Source organism: Carettochelys insculpta, chromosome 21 (genome assembly GCF_033958435.1).
Source record: "Carettochelys insculpta isolate YL-2023 chromosome 21, ASM3395843v1, whole genome shotgun sequence".
Lineage (NCBI taxonomy): Eukaryota > Metazoa > Chordata > Testudines > Carettochelyidae > Carettochelys > Carettochelys insculpta.
This window is the reverse complement of record NC_134157.1, coordinates 20650693-20676979: the sequence shown is the minus strand read 5'-3', so window position 1 is coordinate 20676979 and position 26287 is coordinate 20650693. Positions and strand designations below refer to the sequence as shown.

At 37.7% G+C, this 26287-nt stretch overlaps 1 protein-coding gene across 12 annotated transcripts in view; it reads right to left on the bottom strand.

Annotated features, from left to right (window-relative positions):
* The window catches only part of CNTRL (centriolin), a 60893-nt gene that overhangs the window by 7297 nt on the left and 27309 nt on the right, over positions 1-26287 (bottom strand). For 9 of the 12 annotated variants that reach the window (XR_012648317.1, XM_075015130.1, XM_075015133.1 and 6 more), the window contains 25 exons: positions 25241-25375; positions 24054-24199; positions 22383-22563; positions 20756-20935; positions 19971-20150; positions 19620-19733; positions 19043-19187; positions 17599-17741; positions 16215-16407; positions 15662-15969; positions 13949-14157; positions 13554-13746; positions 12235-12365; positions 11972-12112; positions 11735-11861; positions 10613-10777; positions 8789-8948; positions 5349-5464; positions 4769-4986; positions 4202-4359; positions 3832-3905; positions 2992-3180; positions 1850-2075; positions 855-1060; positions 400-540 (listed from right to left, as the gene is read on the bottom strand). Coding sequence is in view for 10 of the 12 variants with exons in the window: in XM_075015130.1 (XP_074871231.1) it covers positions 400-540; positions 855-1060; positions 1850-2075; positions 2992-3180; positions 3832-3905; positions 4202-4359; positions 4769-4986; positions 5349-5464; positions 8789-8948; positions 10613-10777; positions 11735-11861; positions 11972-12112; positions 12235-12365; positions 13554-13746; positions 13949-14157; positions 15662-15969; positions 16215-16407; positions 17599-17741; positions 19043-19187; positions 19620-19733; positions 19971-20150; positions 20756-20935; positions 22383-22563; positions 24054-24199; positions 25241-25375 (4179 nt within the window). In the remaining 2 variants the exon portion in view is untranslated. Of the gene's footprint in view, positions 1-399; positions 541-854; positions 1061-1849; positions 2076-2991; positions 3181-3831; positions 3906-4201; positions 4360-4768; positions 4987-5348; positions 5465-6641; positions 6748-8788; positions 8949-10612; positions 10778-11734; positions 11862-11971; positions 12113-12234; positions 12366-13553; positions 13747-13948; positions 14158-15661; positions 15970-16214; positions 16408-17598; positions 17742-19042; positions 19188-19619; positions 19734-19970; positions 20151-20755; positions 20936-22382; positions 22564-24053; positions 24200-25240; positions 25376-26287 lie in introns of those variants that run through there. The other 3 variants (XM_075015135.1, XM_075015134.1, XR_012648318.1) reach the window with 3 other exon arrangements.

Genomic DNA, 26287 nt, shown 5'->3' with positions numbered 1-26287 from the left:
ACAGCAGGACCAAGCACTGTCTGGACCATCCTTGATAGATGTCTATCAAACCTGCTCTTAGATATCTCCAGTGATAAATAACTAATAAAGGCATGTTCTCAAATCACATCCATTTTTGTTTTCCAAAAACACTCTGAATATTCATAAGGGCAGTTAGTGCCTAATCCTGTAGTCCTTAATTTCCATGCAAGTTTTGCTCAAATACGGACTGCAGTATTAGAGCCTCAATACACTGTGTGCTGTTTGGGAGTTTGCAATTCATTTTTTTTCATGCTAACAACAATAGAAGTGAACACAGACAGATTAAAAATCAAAATGAACTAGTCTGAATATGTAAATTTCCATGCAAAAACTTCTCATTGAAAAAAACTGGAACTATGGTTAGGTACTAGACTATACCTGTGACTTGAGATCCAAATAATCCTGTTGCATATCACCCAGCTCCTTAATCAGGCGTTTTGCTCGTTCATGATTATCACGTGCCACTCGTTCTACTGATGCCATTTCTTTCTGCAAAAAACTGTTTTCGTGCTCTTTTTCCTAAGATACAAATGTGAAAGTTGCTGAAACTTTATTTTTTAATCCTACAGACAAACTCACTTCAAAAAAACGTACGTTTAAATATAAAACAAACTGTCTTAAAATAGTGGGGTACACAATTAACATGCTAACTGAGATCAGCTAAAAGCAATTGCAGGGTATCAAGGGAACAGCAGAGTCTGGGTCAGTGATTTCCAAGTTGATTGCCTGAATGGTATCCTGTGGGCTCAACAGGGCATAAAGGATTTTTCTGTCTAAAAAAATGCAAACTAATTGAAGTTGTTCTTTATATAGCACAAACAATGAAAACCTACATTAAGTGCTCCCTCAAGCTGGGTTCTTTGGGTTCTGATTGCTTCCTTAAGACCTGTGATTTGTTTTTCTGCTTTCTTCTTCTCCAGCAAGATCTGATCTTGGAGGTGGTTTACCTCAGCCTTTGAGAGTTCTAGTTCTTTCTGGAGAGAGAAAACTTCCTGGTTTTTTTCTTGTAACTGTGTTTCTTTTTGTGAGAGCTGATGTTCTGGAATGAAATAAGAAGGTTTAATAAACAGAAAGTCAGTGTATCCATTCACAGTGGGTGTATGGCACTAATACAGAATCATCGTGGTTGGGGGTAGAGGAGGCAGACATGCAATAAATGCTACTTGAAGCCCTTAAAGTTTCTATACACAAAGAACAGTTTCTTCAGTTTTCAGAGACCCACAGCTTCACTGTACTGCTACACTAACTAGTTCTGTCAGGGTAGAGAAACAGAGTAAGACTGAAAATGATGCTACTAGTCCAGTTATATCTTTAAAGAAAGAAAAATCACATTAAATGCTTGCCACTAAATACTGACAGAGGACACAGAAATGACATTCCAGTGATCTTTAGTGATTTGAAACAATAGTCAGATTATTCTCCAAATATCACCAAGTCTATTTATAAGTTCATGAAACTCCTTTTTTAATCCTTTTCAGTTCACTGTTTTAGTTCTGTGTACTTGTTAGTACACAGAGTAAAGCAGGAATCAATTTTCCTTCTATTATATCCAAGCTGTCAAGATGAACTATGATTAACTATAATATATTTTTCTCATTTTCATGAACAATGTTCTGCTAAACAACAGTAAAACAACTGGGCCTAGCAAAATCAACTTGAGAAATCTCAGTCCAAATAGGGAAGCTAAACCAATATTTATTAAGAGTCTGCCTCAGTGGCTTGATCCAAAGCCTTGCAAAGTCAGTAGAAAGACTCCCACTGACTTCAGTGGGGTTTGATTTAGTCCTCATATGATATCATAGTTACAAGCACGTAAGAAAAATCTTACTGGTTTTTCTCACGGTTTCTTCCAGTGCTGTACACCACATCTCCTCCTTTTCCAGTTTCCTAACCCTTTCTTCTGCCAATTTTACTTGAGCTATTGCTTGCTCATATTTACTTTGTTGGTCTGTCAACTCCTGTTCCAAGAGTTGTTTCTGATCTTTCAATTTAGCTGTACACTCTTCTAATTTTTTTTCTTCAGACACAGTGTCTGCCTGGAGATGTTGAAGAATCTACAAAGACAAGACTTCAAGGGTTAACTTTGAGACAGTTGGTAGTATTAGCTTAATAAACTCAGCACTAAACATTATATTAGAAAAATAATATAGAGAGAGGCAAATCAGAACTGATGTCAATTAAATTCCATTATCTTCACACTAGCAATCAATTTGAGACACAGAAAATAATTTTCTTTACAAATATGAACTACTCCCTTTGCTTTTTTTTTTTTTTTTTAATTTCAAAATTTTCCATGTAATGGTATATTTTAGTTTTCAATTTACATAAAATCTTTAACTAGAGTTCAGTTCCCCCTCCAGATTGTACTACTACTCATCAGATTCCAAGTAGTTTTATAGTACATCAAAATATGAAAGAAATTTTCAATAGCCTTTTCCTAGTTTATTTTACAAAATTATGTTGAAACTCAGTTTCGATCGGGTCTTGGTTTACTCTAGCTATCAACAGCAGAGGATAAAAGGGTGCAGAGAAACCTCAGCAATGATCCATTTTCCCTGAGATACCATTTATCACTGCAGCTAGAAGGGACGTGTGAGGTGGAATAGCTACCATGCACCAGCCTTCTTCTGCACCAAGATCCCCATACACTGGGATGGTATTCCCATTGTTTTAGTACAGCTTTGTGCTGCATTTCAGCACTAAGTAGTCACCCGCAGAGGAAACTCTGAGTCTTGTTATTAATAATTGATTGCCACTGTTTTGTAGTATAAAAGATTCTGGTTTCTGTTCCAGAATATCCAATCTCATGCTATATTGCTCGCTCTCTGCAAACAAAATTTCAAAAAGAGAACTATATTAAAGTGCAAGCTCACACCTACATCCTTTTTACCAAAGTAGCTTTAGAAACATGGAAGCCTTGTTTCAATCAGTGATACAAAGACAACAGACAGATCATCTGAGTCTCATTACCATTTCTTGTTTGGCTAATTCTAGTTCCCGCTCTTCAATTTCTCTCTGAAGCTGCTGCAGTTGGTTCTCCTTCCTTTTCTGTCTCTCTTGGCAGTCCTTATACTTCTTTAAACATTCACTAACGTGTTCTTTTAGGGTTGCCTGCTCCCTCAGCAACTCATCCTGATGCCTTGTGGTATTTTTCAGATCCTGCATTATAGGTTGAATATGAAAAATCATGAAATGTGGCTCAAAATAAAATTCTCAACTACCCATCCTACATAAAACAGTCCTCTCACTGGACCACATTCTGTCAATCTTATGTTATCTTATTGTTGATGATGAAAAGTAGCTGTTAGATGGGTTAAAATGTTAAGAGCTGTTAAATAAAACTTTAAAAAGGTATGCGAATGAAGGCTCTGACCCTGCAAAAAGTACCATGCAGATACAGGGCTCCACATCTGCAGACTCCTTGCAGGACTGGGTTAATTACAATAGAGAGTTGGCAGAGGTGTATCTTAAACTGTGAAATATATACTTTTTACATAAAACATTGTCACAGGTCACTTCTTCCTTGTTTTAACAGCAACAAATAATCTTGAACCTAGTTAAAATGCTACTGTTCTCCCAGTGACTCAAACTCATACAGAATTTTTTTTTCCTCCTAATCTGTCAAGGTCACACTCTTGAGCTAATATAGAGATCCAGAAAATGGCTGTATTGTAATAAATACCTGAAAAAATATGGAACTATGGGGATAATGAAAACTCATCCCTTGCTTTATGCATCAGTCTTTGCACTGTTGTAATATAGTTGCAAATTTTTGATTAAGCATATATTTAGTCTTCAAACAAAGCTAACCTGTTCTACCAGCTGTAGCTGTTGCTTGGAGTCATTCCGTTCACCTGTCAGTGTGTCAAGCTCCTCCTTTTTTTCTACAGAAAACAGTGGGTTTGGTGAAAGAAAATAATCAATTAATACTCCATGAATGAACTGTATACACACACACACACACACACACACCAGTGTGTGTGTGTATTCATAGGTATGTGTTATGCATGCACATATAAACAGTTTTGTATAATATTTCAAAAATGAGTTTAACAGGAAACTAATTTAAACCACAATGCATCACTTAGAGCATGCTACATTATATAAGTGATTGATGTATACTTTGGCTTTAAGTACAAACATGAAGCTACAAATTGTCACAAATAACATTCATAATTGCCTTGAAGATGCTGTTCCATTACTGCAATGTCTCCATTTAGCAATTTTTTGTGTCTGTTTAACTGGTCAATTTCATCTTGCAATTTTCTGACAGTTAGGTCCATGTCTTCTATATTAGACAGTGCAGCTTTGTTACTGTCTTCAATAGCAGTTAACTTTCTGTAAAAAAGGTGATTAAAAACCGAATACATTAATTCTGTTTAAAATATTTGGTAGGCGTTTTTAAAATTAAGAACAAAAAAACTATACTAAAACAAGCTCAAAAGTGTGCTTTATAGTTTTATGGGAAATAACATCTCCTGTCCCATTTCAAGACAGAACCTGTTGCTTTCTAATTGTCTCCTACTGCACTGCCATGATATTACAGAGATAAGTGTTCAAATGAAGTTTCAAAACAGACACAAGCCAATGTAGGAATGATTAAAAGGAGACACTTTCCTACTAGTGGATCATACAGTAATTTTTCCTTTTTAAAAAAGGAATAGGTTGTTCATGCCAATAAATGTAACTAGTAATTCAACAAAAGCTTTCCAATCACTGGATCTTTGAAAAAGTTTATTTTACCCACTTTTTAGTTTGTGATAATTTTCTCTCCAAATTTTGACAGTTTTCTTCAAGTTGTTGCTTTTCTTTTTTCAAAGATTCAGTCCTGTTTTGCAGTGTGCGCGTTTGAGAAGCCAGCAGCTCATTTTCTTGCTGGTTTTTGTCAAGGAGCTGTCTCTGCCAATCCATTTCCCCTCGCTGATGCTGGGACTGTTGTTGGAGGTTCTCTAACTCTAGTTTCTCCTGTGAAATAAAACACAAATATAGCATGTGTATAACAGATGCAGATATTAAAAAAATAAAGCCAAGCTAATATCACCCTTCTGTACATATGCACAGTTCCTTTTATCCACAAAGTCCTCTGAGGTCACTGCAGCCTACATATACAGCATTCACTACTCCTTTCATTAAATTATGCACAAAGAGACAGACAGCTCATGATTTCACAAGTTATCATGAAATATAAACTGCATACTGTCACTTTCTACTGCACTGTGTCAGATTTAAATTACGGTTCTTGGAGAGGATGGATAGTGCAGTGGTTACGACATAAACGTAGGACTTAGGAGACCAGAGTTCAGTTACTTATTTCACCACATACTTACCGTTAGTAATGCAACTTGAGTCTTTTCTAATTCATTAACCTTTTGGTCATGTTGTAGTTTTAGACCTTGCAGTTCATGATGTTCAAGCTGTAACATTTCCAGAATGTGCTTCAGTTCTAATTCAAAGAAAGAAAATCAAGTCAGATACAAGAAAATCAAAACACAATGGCCACATCTACACTAGCGAGATCTTTCAAAAAAGCAGGGGCTCTTTTGAAAGATCCTATGGAGCGTCTACACACAAAATATGTTCTTTTGTAACTAAATTGAAAGAACATGGCTCTTCTTTTGGGGGCTATCTTCTGCTCCCAGATCAGGAAAAGCACCTTCTTCCAAAAGACTTTTGGAAAATAGCAAGTGTGAACGTTCCAAAGTCTGTTCTTTCAAAAGAGCAGCTCTCATGGCACCAGATTTTTTGATCCCTGGCCTGTTTTTTCGAAAGAGCAGGGTCTGTGTGGATGCTCTCTTTTGAAAGAGCAGATCGCTCTTTCAGTCTGCTTTTTTGTGTGTGGGTGCAATCTTCTGAAAGAAGAGTTTTGGGAAGAGCGCTTCCGAAAGAACTTCTTTCAAAAGATCGCTCTAGTGTAGACATGGCCAATGGTTGCAAAAATGCATTAAAAACAGAATTCATTGACATGAACTTTGTTGCATAGAGTGTCACTTTCACTAATGGATCCACTTTAGAATTTTTAAGAATTCAGCATGTGAATGATTTCTAAACTGACCTACTTCCTGTCCATTGAGTGAATATAGGAAATATAATCTTTGACAATGTAATGAAAGACTGTTACAATGTATATGCACAAGAGGGCTCCATTCTGACATATACTACCTTTACAATTACTGTTCTTCATAGAGTAACAGAGGTAGCTGTGCTAGTCTATATACTATCAAAACAAAAAAGCTGTCCAATAGCACTTTAAAGACTAACAAAATAATTTATTAGGTGATGAGCTTTCGTGGGACAGACTCACTTCTTCAGATCATAGCCATACCAGAACAGACTCAATATTTAAGGCACAGAGAACTAAAAATAGTAATCAAGGTTGACAAATCAGAAAATTATTATCAAGGTGTCAAGAATTAGATAAAGCCAAGTATGCAAAAAATTTTCACAGCAGTTTGGAAAGAGAGGCTGCTGAACTCTCTTTTATATTCAAATTTGACACATTAACACGTGGTTTGAACCGTGATGGGAATTTTCTAGCTTATTATAGAGGCTCTTCTGCGTACTTGGCTTTATCTAATTCTCGACTCCCCCCCTTCTGCCCCTTTTCTCTCTGATTTGCTCACCTTGATCATATTTAAAGTGCCACTGGACTGCTTTTTTGTTTTGTTCTTCATAGAGATTGTCAGAATCGTTGCTCCTCTGCCATGTATATTGGACAAACTGGACAGTCTGTGCCAAAAGGATAAATGGGCACAAATCAGATGTCAAGAAAGTGAACATACATAAACATGTAGGGAACATTTTAACTTCCCTGGACATTCAGTAAAGGATTTAAAAGTAGCCACCCTTCTAAAAAAATCTTCAAACTCTTTTACAAAGGTAAACAGCTGAATTGAAGCTCATTTGCAAATTCAAAACTATATAATTAAGCCTCAATAAGGATCTAAATTAGTTAATATGTTACAGAGACAACTTCCTTTTGATGGATAACCACATCTTCCCATCAGCTACACTGAATGGCCATGATCACCCTGACTGATAACCCTAATTTTGAATGGATAGTAACTGCTTCCTTTTACAGGAATTTTCTTACAGATATACCTGCCTTGGTATTTCCACTACAGTCCATCTGATGAAGTTGGTTTCACTCGCAAAAGTTTATGCCCTAATAAATCAGTTAGGGCACGTTCTCACTACAGAGAAGACTGACATTGCTGCAGTCGATCTTCTGGAGTTTGATTTCGCATATCTGGTAGGGACGTGCTAAATTGAAATCAGAGTGCCCCATTGGCATCAGTACTTCTGCTCTTCACGAGGAGTTAGGGACATCAATGGGAGTGTTTGCTCCCGTTGACCTCCCTCAATGGAGACCACGTGGAAGCTTGAACTAAAGTATGTCATCTCCAGCTATGTTAATTGTTGTGTATCTTAATTCAACCTTCCCCTTTAGTTGAGACCTGGCCTTAGCCTCTAAGGTGCTAGAAAGTATCAGAGGGGTAGCCGTGTTAGTCTGGATCTGTAGCAGCAACGAAGGGTCCTGTGGCACCTTATAGACTAACAGAAAAGTTTAGAGCATGAGCTTTTGTGAGTTAACTTCAGATGCATCTGAAGAAGTGAGTTAACTCACGAAAGCTCATGCTCTAAACTTTTCTGTTAGTCTATAAGGTGCCACAGGACCCTTCGAAGGTGCTAGAAGACTCCTTGCTCATTGTTTTTACAAATATAGACTAACGTAGCTATACCTCTGAGACTTTTCAGTTATAGGCCAGTTGTCAGCACCATTTCATCTCCACGCCCTGGCTCCATTTTGTGTGGTATGAGGCAGATGTCTAGCTCATTCCTGCAGGGAACTATTTAGGTGCCCAAGTCATCTGACTCCAGGAGACCAGTTCCTATTCTGGAACCATGAAGCAGAGATAAGACGCTTCTTTGCAGTCCAGACTTAGGCCACTCTGCATCGAGGGTGGCGATCGGACACATCCTTCTTGTGATCTTCCATTTCTTGTCAACAGCCCCACTTAGCATGTTGGCTTTTGTGGGCTGCATTCTAAGCTGCCTATTTCTCCCTAACCACTGCATGCTAAGCTGAAGTGCCCAACTCAGGCTTTGTGGATCAGTGTTGTTTTTGTGGATTTTCTTTTTTCCTCATTATGGCAATGCTTAGTGCTCAAATGCCTAAGTCCTGTTGTAGACCTGGGCCAGCGAGACAACTCTTTGAATGATAAGCAAGCTCTGAGACGAGAGTGCAGAACACTTGAAATTGGGAGAGGATGCTTGTCACTAGTAGGACTGGGGTCAAAAAAGGGTTGGACTTATTTTTGTTTTTTCTTGAAGAGTTAACGGGATCCTTCATGGTGAACCTTGGTCTTAGAACTCCTGTCTCAGTAAATAATTTCAAGTGCCAAGAGAATGCTGTGGAGCTACAAGGGAAGGAAGTGTGATGGAGGGCAGTGCCCCATCTCACATATAGTTAGTGAAAACCCTTTCTTGATTGAAGAGAGGGAACAGGACTTTTACTTTTGAAAACTTCTGAAGATATTTAACCCAGGACAGATTTTCAGTAAAACTTTCATTCAAATTTTGATTTCACTCCAGAAAAGAAATGTAAAGCAGTATCTTCTTTGACAGGTGTCTGATAATGCTAATAACTTGAAACAGTTTAAAAATCAGAACAAGCTGGCAAAAAAAGCAGAACTTAAAATGTTCTTAAAAATATCTATATACATTGAAAGCCTGTACAAAATAAAGTATAATGGCAGCAGGGACATACCTGTCTTATGTTTAGTTATTTGCCCTAGTACTTCCTGCAGATTTTCTCTTTCTTTTCCAATGTCCTGTTTTATGAGAGCAAGCTGTGTTCTTTTTTCATGTATTTGGATATCCAGTTCTCCTCTTTGAGCACTCAGCTGTTCCAGAAGTGAGCTTACTTCCTATATCAACATACCAATGTTAAAATAATATTTTTAAAAATCCTTAGTTGTATTGCTAACAAGAGTGATTAATTTTGCTTTTTTTTTTTTTTTCAAATCACCATTCTCGCTGTGTTTACTACTTTGTATTTACTTTAGTTTGGATAATAAAAATAAGACTAGTCAGTTTCACTTGAGCTCATGTTCTAGCACAGGGGCCTCAAACTCGTAGCCTGAAGGGCCATCTGTGGCCTAAGCAGTTTCACAATCCAGACTGCACACAGCTTGCTGGCATCCAAGACCCTTTGACCCCCAGAAATGTACATAGCCTTCCCCTAAGAAAATCCCTTGCTCCACCTTCTCCCCTGCCTTTGCTCTGCCCACTTTCCTTCCCTCCCCATCACACCTTCTCTCTCAAGCTTGCTTACTGGGGGTCTAGCACGGAGTATCAGGCAAGGGGTCAGGACACCTTGCACTCACCATGGCAGTGGGAGTCTTGGGGGAGTGGAGTAACACAGCAGCCTCTGCTCTGCTGCCATCTGACAGGCCAGCCTGATCACTGTGTTTCACCATGGCAGCAGAAAGCAGACTGTCCCAGAACCAGAGAAGGCTGGCTCGAGAGATGGCAACAGAGCACAGCAGACTCTCACTGCTGAAGTGAGTGTGGTGGAGTCCAAGCCCTGCTGCCAGCCTCAGCCTGCCCAAGGCCCCACAGACTAACCCGGTTGGGATGGCCACCACAGAGCTCCGAAAAGAACGGGGCCTGGTGTGACCATGCTCAACAGTCCTAAGGATGGGACAACTCTGCACACATTTCCCCTGGGCCTCAGCGATGAGCCAGAAGTGGCACAGAGCTAGCAGCCAGAAGCCACCCTGTCTGCGCTATGCTAGAGTGCAATGCATTTTAGCACAATGCTGCACTGTTTAGGTTTCAAGTAAGAAAGAACATTTTAATTGTAAATCATTTTTGACTGAAAATATTTCTGTTCTCTTGAAGTATGTACATGTTCAATTTTACAGACCCACATAAATCCAACAATATCCCCTAAACTTAAAAAGAAAAAAACTCTACGACAATTAGTTTTGGTGCTGATTTTTAATTTCACAATCAAAATGGACAACCTGGACCAGCAATATTTCTTTTTTTCTATCAGAAATATATAAAAAAGTATCACCCTTTTTAACAGTATTGTATGCAGCATATTTTACACAGACTGACAAGATTCATTTTTCTTCGCCAACCATCACATCAACAGAAATTGTAGATACATTTATCCAAACCACTGGTTTTCAAGCCGGGGAATCAGCACATGGCTGGAGTGCATGTGACATCCTTGGGGCCATACACATAGCATGTATAGATTGCATGGATGTGGACCACATAACACAGAAAGCTGCATACATGGCCCACAATGGTAAACAGTTTGAAAACCACTGATCTGGGCATTTCCGCTTAATAACACACAAACCCACAACCCAAAAGTAATAATTTCTGTACTATAACTGATCTGGATCACACCACTTATGCATTAATACCATAAGAACTGCCTTTTTTTTTTTTTTTTTTTTTTGAGATGGAAGAATTTTTTGAAAGCTTCATGAAATATATTAACTTTTTCCCTTTTCACTGAACTAAATTACACAGATTACAGTTGTTAATAGTTTAAGGACTTCTGAAAATTTACTTTTATTTGTTGCTGTTTTTCAGTAACTTCAATCTCTCCTTTCCAAAGTGCTTCTCTGAGGTCAGCCTTCTTCTGAGTAACTCCATCTTGAAGAAGGTGTAGCTCTTCTTTTTTTTGACCCATCAGTCGGTCCAAGACCAGCTGCTCTTGCTCATTAGCTGCTATCTACAGTTTTAAAGCAAATTAATACAATCTTGTGCCTAGACTACTTTCCCATCTACTTAAAATATATATAAGGCTGTCAAGTTATTGATAAAGAAGGTCTCTTTCTTGGAAGGCTTTTAAAATACTATTTTTATTGTGATAGCATCTAACTAAACTAAGTGGAGCTCTGATCCTCATTGTCGCAGGCTCAGTACAGATACAGTTTTTTAAAAATAAGAAGTCCCTAACCAAGAAGCTTGCAATCTACAACCCTAATCCAGCCAGTGTGTATGACCATGAGTAACTTTTATGCATATAAGTTGCCTCATGAAGTTCAATGAGATTACTTATGTGCCCAAGTATTTGTGAGTTTTGGCCTTAGTTATTACTAGAAGCAACAGATGCAGAAGGAAATAGTAATATATTCAGTTGTCATATTAAGCTTGTTGCCATTATAAAATATTTTCTGGAAAAAAAAAGTACACAGTAATATGGAGGGCTTACCTACTTAAGCATTCCTGTAATGCCACATCTTTGTAGGTTTTCTGGTACAAAACTAAAACAAATCTTGAATTTTAATATATTTAAATTTGAGATTAACCAAATTAAACTAGGACGATAATTATTTCTAGATATAAATTTTATATTCTGTTCAGCTGTAATTTCTTGACAACAAGTGAGAAAGAATGCAGAATAATGGCTCTCTCATGTACACTTCAAGAAAATATTGGCTGGTGTGCAAATGCATTTATCAGTGCACTGGTGTATAAGCGAACATTTAGAAGCACATGCATATAGTATTTAATTTGTAATATGTAACTCGCCATTTAAAAATAGCATGCGCTTCATGTTGAGGATATAAAGACTCTAAAATAAACCCGCAAAATTAGGTGCTTCTGAGGAAAAAAAAATTCACAATATAATGGATTCTACTTCTCATGCATGGAGCGGCTAGATTTTTTTCTTTAAAAAACTTACCTGATCTTTCAATCTTTCTAGCTCAGTTTTTTTGCCAAGAAGAATATTTTCTGCTTCTTTAAGAACTTGGAGACGATGGTCTTCATTACCTTCAGCAGCCTGAATATCTTCTTGCAGTTTCTGAAGACTAATGAATAAATTTAGGGTTAAAGTATGTTCAAGAAAAACACTTAAGTAGTCTCTTAACTTTGTCATTAGATGAGCTAGAGGTAAGGTTAAAATAATTTGAATTCTTACCTCTCAGTCAACATTTCTATCTTTTGGCTTAAGGACTGGAACTCAGAATCTCTTGCTGATACAACTTCATTGATTTCTTTCAGGATACCTTCTTGTTTAGACTTGTGCTGTTCTAAATCCCTCGTATCCGCCTGAAGTAACCTGAAATACATTAATTATGTCTTGTAATAGCACAGCATTAGGTCTCTGAAAGCATCATATTTTTCAAACATAACACACACCTTCTTTTGTTCCTTCCAATTCATGGATATACACAAAATTACCTTAATTGCTCATCAGCTTTCACCAGCTTAACAGCCATCTCGTGAGCGCTTCGCTCTAACTCCTTGGCTTCAGATTCAGTACGAGACAAGTGTTGCTTGGCATGATTGTACTTCTGAATAGTGTCTTTGGTCTAGAAAATAAATTGATTTCTTAAAAAGTTACAGAAACAAGAGTAATAGCAATTGCATTTCATAGTATCTCTTAAATCAAAAGGCTTATTACCTAACTGTCAAACTGGCACACTTGATTTGAGTGAAGTTCACCCTGTCGTTGGACACTGAGCTAAATAGGAGGATCGGAAAAGCGGCCACAACTCTGTCCAGACTCAGCAACAGAGTGTGGAATAACAAGCTGTACACTCACACCAAAATGCAAGTCTACAGAGCCTGCATCCTCAGCACCCTCCTTTATGGCAGCGAGACTTGGACCCTGTATGCCCGCCAGGAAAAGAGGCTGAACATCTTCCACTTGCACTGCCTCAGGCGCATCCTTGGAATATCATGGAAGGACAGAGTGACCAACACCGCCGTCCTCAAGCAAGCTGGAATCCCAACCATGCACACCCTACTCAGGCAGTGTCGGCTCCGCTGGCTTGGCCACGTCCACAGGATGAATGATGGAAGGATTCCAAAAGACATCCTGTATGGTGAGCTAGCCTCTGGCAAAAGACCTCCCGGACGCCTCCAGTTGCACTACAAAGATGTCTGCAAGAGAGACCTCAGAGAGGTAGACATCGAGCTGGACAACTGGGAAGAACTAGCAGACGACCGCAGCAGATGGAGGCAGGGGTTACACAAGGGCCTTCAGAAGGACGAGATGAAGATCAGACAGCTAGCAGAGGAGAAGCGAGCGCACAGAAACCACACTAAGGACTTGCCAGACACCCACCACATCTGTAAGAGATGCAGCAAGGACTGTCACTCTCGTGTGGGCCTTCATAGTCACAGTAGATGCTGTAAATGAAGTCCTCAATTGAAACTATAAAAGGGCGCGAACCATAGTCTATGCAGACTGAAGGATGCCTACTACTACTACTACTACTACTACTAGTAATGAGGAGGGAGATGCGATTCATTAAGTCATAAAATGACAAATTTGTCTTGGCTTTTTAAAGTTCTTTGCAGAAACCCAAATAATTGATGAAATGAGCAGGAACTTGCTTTCACATCTCCTTCTCAAAGTAAATTGAATGAACGCTTTTAGTCTGGATCTGACAATCCTTAGCTGCAACTACCTTGCATCATGAAAATGAATATTCTACCAATTGAAAACACACCATCTTCCTTAATGTACATAGATACAATACAGAACACTTTACTTTTCCACGGGTACTTTCAAGTTCAGTTTCAGCTTCTGCAAGAAGTCGATCTGCCTCCCAGAGCTCTGCCCGTCGTTTTCGAAGAGTCTTTTCTATACATTCAATTTCATCTACAATGTCTTCATGATGTTTGAGTGATTTTTCTAAATCTAACTCTGTAAAAAGGCTGTCAATATGTCCTTGAACAAAGTCCCTAAGATAAAAGAGGGGAACAGAGTGATTAATTCAAAAGTCAAAAACTAAATGTCTGACCAATCTTTCAAAAGGTGTATTCTCTTACAAGACTACAGAAACATAAATTATGAATAGTAATACAGTGGAATCATCTTTACTAATATATATTTCTAAAAATATATATTTTAAACGCATACTTTTATTCAACATCAGGCGCTTACTTGTGTTTATTGAGTTTTTGCGCTGTTCTGCGTAGCTCTGCTACTTCATGTTCCAGCTTTTCTCTTTCATGTAAGAGATCTTCAATGTTTTGATGCAATTTTTTCATCTCTTTCTGATGTTTATGCTCAGATACTCCTGTCCACTTATATTCATGTCTCCGAGACCTTAAATTATACACAGTATCTTCTAATCTTGAGATTTCCTTTTCCTGAAAATGCAGGGAAATACAAAGTTTGAACAAGACTTGCTCTCCACAGCGATCCTCTGAAACAAATATGTTTCATGGAAAAGTTAACAATGTTATTTGAAACTAAAGGAGTTGCTGTATCCCTTTAGGCTAGGTCTACGCGGAAATGTACTGCTGGCAGCTTCATGCTAATGAGCAGTCTTGCAATTGCAAATGACTGATTAGCATATTCTGTGGATCATTAGCATAGCTGCATGAGATCTCGCTGACAGCCGTTGAGGGTGCTACTGGCAGTAAACAGGCTGTGTAGACATGCCTCTGCCAGCAAAAAACCCCCTATGTCAACAGCCTCTTATGCTTGATCCTGTGGGAATGTGCTAATGAGCAGCCATTTGCAATTGTGAGACTGCTCATTAGCATGAAGCTGCTGGCAGGACGTTTCCGTGTTGACCGAGCCATACTGTACTATAAAGCCTTTAATCTGTAGCTCTCAGCACTTCAGAAAACCAAGCAAATATTTTACACACAGAATAATGGAGGCATAGAGGATCAATAGATTTACCCAAAGTATAACAGTGCTCTAGTTGCAGGGTATTGACTAAGAGAACATCTATACTTAGAGGAAGATCGCCTCACTGTGATCGATCTTCAAGTGTTTGACTTTGCCATGTGTGTGAAGCTATGGCAAAATTGATCTCCCTGTGCTTGGCCATTGATGGTGGTACTCCATGCTATTGCACGGAATAATGGATGTTGGTGCGAGCCCAGAGAGCCCTGATCTACACAAGGGCAGAAAGTCCATTCTGATACAATCAATTCTAGCTATGCTAACAGCTTAGCTAGAATAGTGTATGTGGGATCAACTTCGTCCTCTAATGTAGACCAGACCTAAAAGTCACATTTTACTATTTCCAGATCTGTGCCTTTATCTCCTGGGCCACATCGCCTCCGTATGTATAATTGAAACTGCATAGTTCCTATTTAACAGAGAACACACAACAAATTCTTGTTCAATCCTATGAAAAGCATATTCTTGCAGTAAACTTTTAAAGTCAAGATGATACTCTACAGGAGTATTGGATTTAGTGAAACCTTTTTACACTCTTAAACTGTAATCCATCAATTCAAAATTAAATTATTGAATGCAATAATGAACACTATGTTAGCTAGAGAAAAGATATTGAGATTGAGAAGGTAGGGGTGTTTATAAGTACAGTCTGTATTATATATTGGAGGGGTAGCCGTGTTCGTCTGGATCTGTAACAGCAACGAAGGGTCCTGTGGCACCTTATAGACTAACAGAAAAGTTCTGAGTATGAGCTTTCGTGAGCACAGAATGATGAAGTGAGTCTGTGCTCACGAAAGCTCATGCTCAAAACTTTTCTGTTAGTCTATAAGGTGCCACAGGACCCTCTGTATTATATGTAGTCTATAGTTTAAAAATTATTTTCAAAATCTAACAGAAGACAGATTACCACCTATATTGAGTCAAGTGTATGCAGCTGGGCCTGCCCCATACACTTACCAAGTCATGATGCTGAGGCACATTGCAATGAAGCACTCCAACAGGAATGAGAGGGACAGAAAAGTTAGCAGGTAGAGGGCCATAAACAACCTGAGCTCCAGCAGGAGGTGGTCCAAAAATAACTGCTCCAGGAGCAACTGGTCTGCCATTGGTTGGTAAAGGAGGAGGCCCATAAGCTACAGTTCCCTGAGGTACAGGGACATCATTTGGAAGTACAGTATAAATAACTGAACCAGGAGGAGCTACAAAAGGAGAGTCACTGGGAGCATTCATTTCACAATCTCCATAATCTTCTCCATTTTCTCCATCTTTAGAGAGAAAACAAATCAAAATTGAACAGATTTTCTTTTTTAGTTAACAATATTATTAATTATGCATCTCCAAAAGAAAGGTCCTTATCAGCAATTATTCTAAGTATTTAGACTAAATAAAAAGCTCAACACTAATAAAAAGGTATTTTAAAAATTCAGTCACTGATGCTCGGAAGATTCGTGCTAAACTTTAAATAAGCAGTTTGTACTTCCCTAAATATCTTATTGTCACACTAACGTACCTTTATTAGAATGTGTTTTGGACAGCCCACTTCTTACTGGGGAATAAACCCAACATCCTCTTGCAGTGGGTGCTACACAGTCTTCCTTCCGGATTTGCTTGCCTTCACAATGCCCTCTTCTAACTGGGGATGAGACAGGACACCGTAAGCCAACTCCAGAGTCTTTTGTGCTATGAGAACAAGGAGTTGAGACCTAAAAACCCAAAGAGCAATGCAAGTTTAAATTAGTTGTTCATTCTACAGGTAACAAATGTTGAAAAATATCTGATTAAAGTTTGCAAACTGGTCTTCAGAGAACTGGTTGATTACATGATGCTTTTTACTGCTTTCAGCAGCTACACTGCATTAAGATATATTTCATTATTATTATGTCCTTGTAAGCATATGTGTGGTTGCTACAGGTTTGTTATGAGATCACAAGTTGTAAGGCAGACAACAGACAAGACAATTTCTACATAAAAATTATCAGCAATATGAAAAAAAATATGAGAAGTTGTCTTATTAGATATGGCTCCTTTTAGACTATTATGATAGCATTCCTATCCTCATTAGTTAGGGCAGGAAAAGTGATTAACAAGTAGATTGTAACTTTTTTCTTTTTTAAATGAATTCTCACACTTGTTTTTTGTTTTAAGCTTTTTGTGGATGTTCCTTCACAAGTCCAGTTAATGAAGAGGACGTTACATCAGATGAGGATTTAAATGGGCAATTAGGTTAGTAAAAAAAGGAGCTGTGTATTGCTTGGAATATTCAAGTATCTTTTAAAACAATTAATTGAATAATTAAAATGAAATTTGAATATGAAATTGATAAGGACAAAGTCAGTAGATAAAGTATTTTGAGAACTGTTCTAATTTTAAATAAGGGCTTAGTTTAGATTTAGTGCTAATCTGGGATTCTTCAAATATTTGTTGTTTTAAATAAAATCTCCACAGTTGATCTTTAAGGTTACTTGTTTCTTCTTGTCTCAGGTGTCAATTAAATTAAACCCTGAAACACCAACAGGCACCGGAAAGATGTTGGTCATACAAACTAACAAGGAAGCCCTTTGTAAAGTACTGAATTTTGCAAAGACTTGTAAGAGACAAGATAGTGCATGACTGCACTCACTTTAATGATGTATAAGTACCAGTCTACATATATGGCATGGAAAAAATATGCCAAACATCAACTACTGTGCTGAAATGATAAAATCCAAATTAATAAGATTTTACAGCAGCTGTATCATGGATCATACATTTGTACAGAATATCAGGCATTCCAACATTTGTCATTTTACACCCATCAAATTTCTCTCTAGTTTTTCCTCCAAAAATGAGAGGTTCATAACAGCATTTTTCCATATCAAATTACTTTTCACAAAATCCTATACTAGTTCTCCTACTTGTGATGATGATGGCATATAATACCAATATCCTCTTCTTTTGAATGGATCTGCTATACCAGTGATGTAATCATTCTGGTAAGAAAGGGCATGTCTGAGGGCAGCAATTTCATCGAGTAAATTGTTTATTTCATCCGTGTTACCTGTAAAGGAATTACATGGTTTCATATCCTTAGAATGTTTAAAGTTGATTGATGCTTCATAGTTATGGAGGTATTATCATGTAATATTTAAGATAATTAAAAAGGCAATTTAAAGTCACCCACATCCAAACACATTTTCTTTCTGAATTATTCCATACCAATAGTACAATATACTGAAGTTACTACTCAGCACTTCAGATAAACCACACAGTAAGTTCACCTTTGGATGCCAGAAAAGTGAGATCAAAAGCACTGTAATTTAAAATGGGAACTTTCAGATTTCTTAAACTACTTTGAATTTAAAGCATTTTTTCCTTTCTTTTTCATTACAAATAGTAACAGATAGACCTCTGATAGCAGTTGTGTAATGTGATTTCCACACCCCTCCATTCTCCTCAGCTACTATGAAGGTTTCTGAAATATATACAGAATGTGTAACAGAGTTAATGTGGTTTGGCCATTAATGTTGGGCTTGTGGATTCCTAAACTGTTTTTTAGGATTGCCACTCATGCCAGTTTGCTGAGGTTAAGTAACATTTCCTCACCTGTCGATGTGATGATAATAAGTATGACATGCACCCACATCATAGACGGGGTGTGTGGTTTAATTAATAAAGGCTGAACTTCTCTACTCCAGAACTCTCTTGTCCAGCAACATCCGTAATATGGCATGATTTTAGTTAGCGGGATGACATTTATCATGGGTGTGGCCAAGTTCCCCATGGTCCCATAAAATTTGTTTCCCACCACCACTCCTGGCTCTCAGTGTTCAGTGCCATTATTTAGCTGTAATTTACCCCTAAACGTCTTCTAAGAGTCCAGTAAGCAGTGGAAGTGTTGCTAATGCTGCTCGACAATATTGATCTCCCGTGGTCTGGCAAATGCTCTCACCTGGCACTGGTCAGGTCCCAAGAGTGCCAGATAGAGGTTCAGTCTGTACTTGCAAAATACCTTAAAAATCAAGATCCTTTATCCTAGATGAAAGAAGCTGTATAACTGCATTATATGCACACTAAGCACATTATGGAAATACAAACTTAATACATCCCATTCACTTCATTTCCCACGAACACACCTGTTCTTTTTCTGAAATGTAAGCTAAAAGCAAAACATCTGTCTGGGGCAAAGTATGCATCTTAGATACCCACCTTCAGAAGCATCACAGAATATGCTACTAAAGTTTTGAATAAAATCATCAGGTATATGAAGTGTGCATATAGTGGAAATAAATTTTTACACCATGTTTCTGATTACAGAAGTGCTGGAATGCAAGAAGCAGAGACAAAGAAAGGAAGTATTACCTGCCCTGGCATTGTCTAATAACCTTCTCAGTCGGTCAATTTCGGTTCTCTGATGTTTTAGTACCTGATTTAATTTATCGATCTCAAACTTTTGAAAACTTGATGCAACATCTCCAGCATCAGGTTTCTCCGTTTCATCCTGAAACTATTTTAAAAAAGTTTAAAAAAAACTCATCAGTAATTCATAAAGCCTCTTCTAGAAATACATTTAATTATAAAAAAAGTCACCAGCTTACCATGTGAATTAATTTACTGTAAGAAAGCTTTCCTCTTCTCCTCCCAAATGAGTTTGAGACAATACAGTATGCAATTACATACACAAAGACATTTTACTAAATGGTGATCATAGGTAAAAATCAGCTGCACTAACAAAAAAGTCTAGCACTAAATTTAAAAAAACCCACACCCATAAAAATCTAAAATTTTAATTAGAAAGTAAATAACTTAAAAATTATAGCAGGCTATTTCATATCTTCATTTAAGTATGAACTTATGTTCAGAATGATCTCTGCATATTTCACGCTTGCCACTTAGGCATTTGTATCTTGATATAAAGCAAAACCTACTACAAATGTACCTGTGCTTTTTCTTTTAAAAGTCTTTGCAACAATTCTATTTCTGCTTCTGCTTGGGCAAGATCCTGAGCTGCACGTGCTGCCTGCATACAGAATTTCTCTGCTTCATGAAATTCCTACAACAACAAAGAGAGCAAACCTTTAATTTTAAAAACTTATTTTGCATTTTATATTTATTATTTAATATATTTTACAATAAATAAGACTTGCCCCCAGACTGAATCCTTGTGCGCCAAGTTTCAGTCCAGCATGGGGATTTGTGGTTCAGAAATAAATGCCACATAATAAAGAACCCTCCAATTATAACAGTATTAGTAAACATTACAAAAATGCATTTTTTATTGTTGAATCACCTCAGCTCGCTCTTGGTTAATTTTGAGAACGGTTCCATGAAGAGACTTTATCTGATCTTTGGCAGTGGAGAGCTCTGTGGTTGCCAGTTTATCTGACGTGGCTATTGCTCTTCTTAATTCCTTCAGTTCTTTATCTAAGCCAAGAATTTGCTTTTGTGCCCTTGCATCAGCTAAGTTTTTCTGAAATAAGAGAAATATATATATATATATATATATATATATATATATATAGAGAGAGAGAGAGAGAGAGAGAGAGAGAGAGAGAGAGAGAGAGAGAGAGAGAGAGAGAGTTTAGAAAATGTTTTTATCCTGTACTGTTTTATCATAGTTAATATTTTACAGCTTTCTACTGGAGTTGCTATAAAACATTTTACCCCACACCCTATAGGAGTCATTATGCCCCATTTTGTAGTATTAGCTCATATTTCTCATTTAAAACAGTATTTTTGAGATACATTGCATAAATGGTTATTTAATTAAAGCCAGAATCAAACTAGTCAATCGACGTCTACACTTTAGGGCCTGGGTAACATCCATAAGTTCTAGAAATCAAAACAGCCTGAATATGTAAGGTGTTTATTTTTTCTCCTTCTTCAGGCAATTAAATTCAGTATGTGTGCTTGTTCTTGCTTATCTCCAGTGGGTTTTTTTGGGCCACTGAGTACCGGCACTTCAGCAGCTCCAGCCACGGGATTGGCTGACGGTGGGGAGCAGGGAGCTGACCGAGTACCAGCTCCCCCGACTTTTTTTTTTTCCTTATAAAAAAGGCACTGTCTATCTCCCACCTTGTTCTCTAAATCTTCCAGTTGGGCAAGAATTATTTCCTTTTCCTCATCAGCTTCTTGAAGCTGTTGATTTGCAAGGCCCTGTATTTCTTCCATACTTTTTATTTTTGCAAGCAAGTGCTGGATTTTGTTCTCTAGCTGATGAACTCTGGTCTCATTCTGCCTCTTCTCAGATTTAATCTGCAATTTAAAACAAAATTACAACGAATAACACGAAAGAGGAACATACACATGGGCTACGTCTACGCTAGCCCAAATCTTCAAAATGGCCATGCAAATGGCTATTTTGAAGATTAGTAATGAGGTGCTCAAGTGCATGTTCAGCGCGTTAGCATGCTGCTGGCCACAGCTCTTCGAAATTGCTGCTTTTTGCTGCTGTACGGCTTGTCCAGATAGGGCTCCATTTCCAAAGGACCCCAGGACCTTCAAAATCCCCTTATTCCTATCAGCAGATAGGCCATTTCAGATAGGAATATGGGGATTTTGAAGTTCCCAGGGTCCTTTTGAAAAGGACCCCTATCTGGACAAGCCATGCAGCAGTGAAAGGCAGCAATTTTGAAGAGCCACGGCTGGCAGCCCGCTAACGAGGTGCTGAATATGCATTTCAGCACCTCAGTAATCTTCAAAATGGCCATTTGCATGGCCATTTTGAAGATTTGGGCTAGTGTAGACACAGCCACAGTGAATACTTTGATCCACTGTCTTGCTGAAATTTAGAAATCCCTGTTTCTCAAAACATGAAATCAGCAGAACGCTATTTATCATAGAGAGCTCGACAACTGCCATAATTTTTATTGAAATACAGTAAAATTTTAAATGAATTTAAATGACTTTTGAAAATACAACTGCAGGGCTTTTGAAACTTCTACCTATAATCTTTACTTTTTCTATCTGTATTTACTTCTCTTTGTTCCCCATAAATTCTATAGTCTGAACATTGGCTAGGCATATAATCAAGTACACTTCATAAAGACAGCAAACAGTAGAATCCACAGCTGTTTCATGCACACACCCAGAAATAGCTATCCCTATTAATTTTTGGAAGCATGAAAAAAATTCTGTCACATCTATGCAATAAATGCTTTATGCAAAAAAGTGCAGTGAGGCACACAGCGTATCAGTATTCACATAAGCCACTGTCTCCTGATACATCTCTCTACATCTGCATCATATCAGAGGCAAATAAAATTTATAAGGAGTCTATGAACAAGGAAAGTTTACTGTCATCATATGCATCCATATTTCCCTGCAGCAGCCAGATCTTTTTACGTGTGAGAGGAGTCAAATTACTTCCGAAGAAAAATCTTTATTCTCAACCATTATCATCTTCCTCTCGTGCACAGGTACCACTTAAGAGAAATATGAACTGTTGCAACCAGGTGACAGCTAAAATGTATACTACACATATCAAAAAGAAAAAAAAACCAAACACAACAGATCCAGCATATCACATTTGCAATGCAATAGTAAAATCTTGCTCTAAATTTCAGTTATCTCAAACCTGTTTCAGAGAGAGAAATATTTCATCTATAGAACTTTTCCAAAGTTCTGTGTAGGGAGTGAACTTTGATCCTGGTGTTGCCAGTTCAATTTTCTCCATTTGCTAACTTCCAGTTTTCTTACAGACCTGTCTATATTTTTCTTGTGCAACTCCCAGTTTCTCTTGTTGAGATGCCACCTCTTCCTGTAACTCTCTCTGTCTAGCCCATGACTCCTCTTTTTCTTGATGTGAATGGACAAGGATATCATTAAATTGTTTTTGCAGGTCTGCAAGACTTTCCCCTATAATATCAGTTGAATTATGGCACCTGAAAGAAATATAATGCAAATTGTAAGAAAGAAAACAAAATAACTAACATTCTTGGTATTAGATGCTGGGATTTTTCCAACCTAATATGTTATTCCAAGAATGTAAGGTGACTGAAACAAATGGATATGGTAACAGAGAGGTAGCCATATTAGTCTGTATCTTAACAAAATAAAAAAGTAGTCATATAGCATTTTAAAGACAACAAGAATAATTTATTAGGTGATGCTCTTTTGTGGGGCAGATCTACTTCTTCAGATCTGGAAATAGTGCTGTACTGGAAGTAATGCTGAAACTGAATTGGCATCATGAATATATAACAGAGAGATACAAACAAAAAAAATTGAAATGAAAACTGACAAATCAGGTACATAGGTCAAAAGGGGAGGACAAAGAGTGTGGGGAGAAAATTAGTGCAAGTGTCTATTAAGTGACTTGCCTGATATCCTTACTAATATCAAAGATGGGGAAGCTATCTTTGTAAGGGGTAAGGTAATTGCTATCTAAAGTGTCAAATTTGAGCATAAACTCTAGATGTTTCCCCTTTGTAAGCCGGTATTAAACTTCCTTTGTTTTAAGATGGAGATTCTCAAGTCTTTAACAGTATGGCCCATTCCACTGAACTGCTCACTGACAGTTTTATATGTATTCAGATTCCTAATGTCTGATTTGTGCCCTTTCATTCTTTGGCAAAATGACTGTCCAGTCTGTCCAATATGTATCGCACAAGGGCATTCCTGGCACATGATGGCATATATAACATTGGTGGGGCTACAGGAGTGTGAGCCTCTGATCATGTAACTGATGTGGTTAGGTCCAGTGATGGTGTCTCCAGAGTAAATATGTAGACAAAGTTGGCAATGGGGTTTGTTGCACGGAAAAGTTCCAGGATTACTATTACTGTGATATGGTGTGTGATTGCTAGTGAGAATTTTCCTGAGGTTAGGTGATTGTCCTTAGGAGAGAATAGGCCTCTTACCCAGAGAGTATGGATATGGTTGCAGTTGTGGTTCAGTCCTGTGATTTAGACTGTGTGGAAGAGTGTGTCCCTATATCCATTTTTTATCTTCCCACTCTGTGACTAAAATTAAAGCAGCCGGGCTTGACCCTAGACCTAGTGAAACCCAGCTTTGGTGGAGTATAGGTAAGTAAGTGATGCAACTTGTACACACACAGGGTAGTGGCTTTTTATTGGTCCCATGGTTCCTGAGCCAAAACAGGGTATTGAAGCAGATGTGGAGCAAAGGATCACTCTCTTGCTTCCTGCTCTGTTGCAGGACAACCCACCTATTACATTTAACAATAGTGTTGTGGGTTCGTAAATGCGAGAATGGAGTGCAAGACAAGGCAACAGGGTTATGTATGGATCAGTTTCAGAGCTGACTCAGACAAGGAGTTAGAGACAGAGTGCTTATCTGGTTACTCATATATACTTAGATCTATGCATACCAGCTCACTTAATGACATTAGTAATGAGTTAATTTTACCCACCTTATTTCTCCAATTCCTGTCTGCAGTTTTCTCTTGAGCTCACTTACACGAGCTACGACTTCCTCAGGATGAATGTTGTTGTCTAGTGCATGGTTTAGCTGATTTTGAAGATCTTTAAGCTGCTGTTTCAAAAGGTTATTGTCTCCCTGTAAAATCAAATTAAGGGATCAAATTCCAGTATGTTAGAATCGGACAAATCCCAACAAGAAATGCATCTTTTGCTTGCAATTACTCCTAAATATTGAAAATCTTTTGATTTTACCTCCTTCTTAGCAATCTATTTATAAGTTCATGATACCTTTGTGTAAGCTAAGCCTACTGCCAGAAAGGGGCTGATAACAAAAGCAAACTATTGAATTCTCACTGTTAAGTACTTGAATGAAATGAGAAACTTCTCAGGAAAAAAAGCCACCAAATTTCAGGAAGTAGACTTGTACAAAGATAATACACAGAGCAAAATTATTCAGTTAAGCCAACGTAACTAATTTTCAGCAAGATCAGGAGCAGTCTGCACTTCATAAAATCAAATGTTTCCTTTTGCAGCCCTGTTGTCTGTCAGCCAGTTGCTATTTACTTTGGATGGCAGAGCCTTCTTTTTGCATGTCCTGTGCTGCAACTAAGAAATACTTTTTCAGACAACCAAACGACAAATAGAAATATCCACAATATCCCCAGGCAAGAAACAAGAAAAATGCAAGGTAGTAAGTCAATGACCAATTTAATTTAATTTCAGATTTGAGTAGGACCTACTCCAACAGACTCTTGATACTCAGTTTCTCTCTAGCAGGGTATTTCTCTCTTCAACTTTAATGGAAACCAAGCGTGCTCAGCAGTTCTGAAACCTGGAATAACTAAGCCTGTTTCTCAGTCACATGCACTGAGATGGAAGAAAGGACATATTTTTAAAAATAAATAAATAAATAAATAAATAAATAAACAATCCCTCTGGAATATCATGGAGCAGTCTTGATAGCCCAAATCAGACCTCAAAAACAGCAGGATGACGACTGCAACTTGCAGGGGTTAGGAGTATTACCATTAGGGGAAAAAAAATGCTACTTAAGAGTCTCAAACAGATGCAGTGTATACAGAGGAGTAAAATACGTTTTAGTTTTCCTTTAGGGAAAAAAAAAAGAACATCTCAGATATCATATGAATACTGACACAAAAAGGAACAAATATTTAACCTGCAATTGTCTGAGCTGGGAGAGCAGCTTATTGTTTTCCTGTTCCTTCTCTTCTAATATTTGTGCTTTGGTAAGAACATTTTCTAATGCCTGCCTTTCTTTTTCAAGTTCTGCTTGCAGGGCTGAGTGTTCCGTCTGTAATAAGAAAGTTTTCAGATTTAAAAACCAGAATAGTTGTACTTTTTGAAAAAACCAAACTTCCTGAATTATAAAAGGCTCTAAACCAGAGCTGGTCTGAAATTCCACCTCACCTTACTATCAAAATTTCTAATGACATAAAACACTGCCAAGATTTTCCAAGGGAGTTTTACAGTTTTTAGCAAAAAGTCAAACATTTTGTTTTAAAATAGAAAGTGTATTTGGCTTCTTGTGTATTGTGAATGGAAACTGTATTTGGCTTCTATGGACTAGGATACCCATCTGGGGAAAATTTTGAAAAGAAAGTGTTCAGACATATGCCCTATGCTAAAAACTTCACAGACGGTAGAAATGATCCTGTTTATGTTTGGGTAACCAATATTCTTTCAATTCAACTTTGGAAAGCCACAATAGATAGCTGGTTTTTAGTCAGAGTATATTCTTTATGGAAAGACCAAAATAGTCTTTTACTTGCTTTCAGGATAAAATTATATATCATATCAACATCAAACCATACTGGATACATTGCCTCATGAAACTTAATTGCTAGTTTAATATAAATGACATCTCCTTACTAAACTTGACAGAATATGTCTCATCATAAGCAAATATTAATGATAATGCCTTTGTTAAAATTCTTTGGCACATAAATTACCTTGAACCAATAAAAGGGGACTTCTTTGAAAGAAAGGGATTTCCAACTATGAAAAAGGAAATGGAAGAGATTTCTAATTTGCATAATATACCAACATAACTCTTAAAATGGAGTATCTGAAAGCAGAATTAACTGAATTTTGAAGTCTCTGTCATTAATAGCCAAAGGCTGGGTCTACACGTGCCCCTTCCTTTCGAAAGGGGCATGTTAATGAGCGGGTTTGAAAGATGCTAATGAGGCACTGCAATGAATAT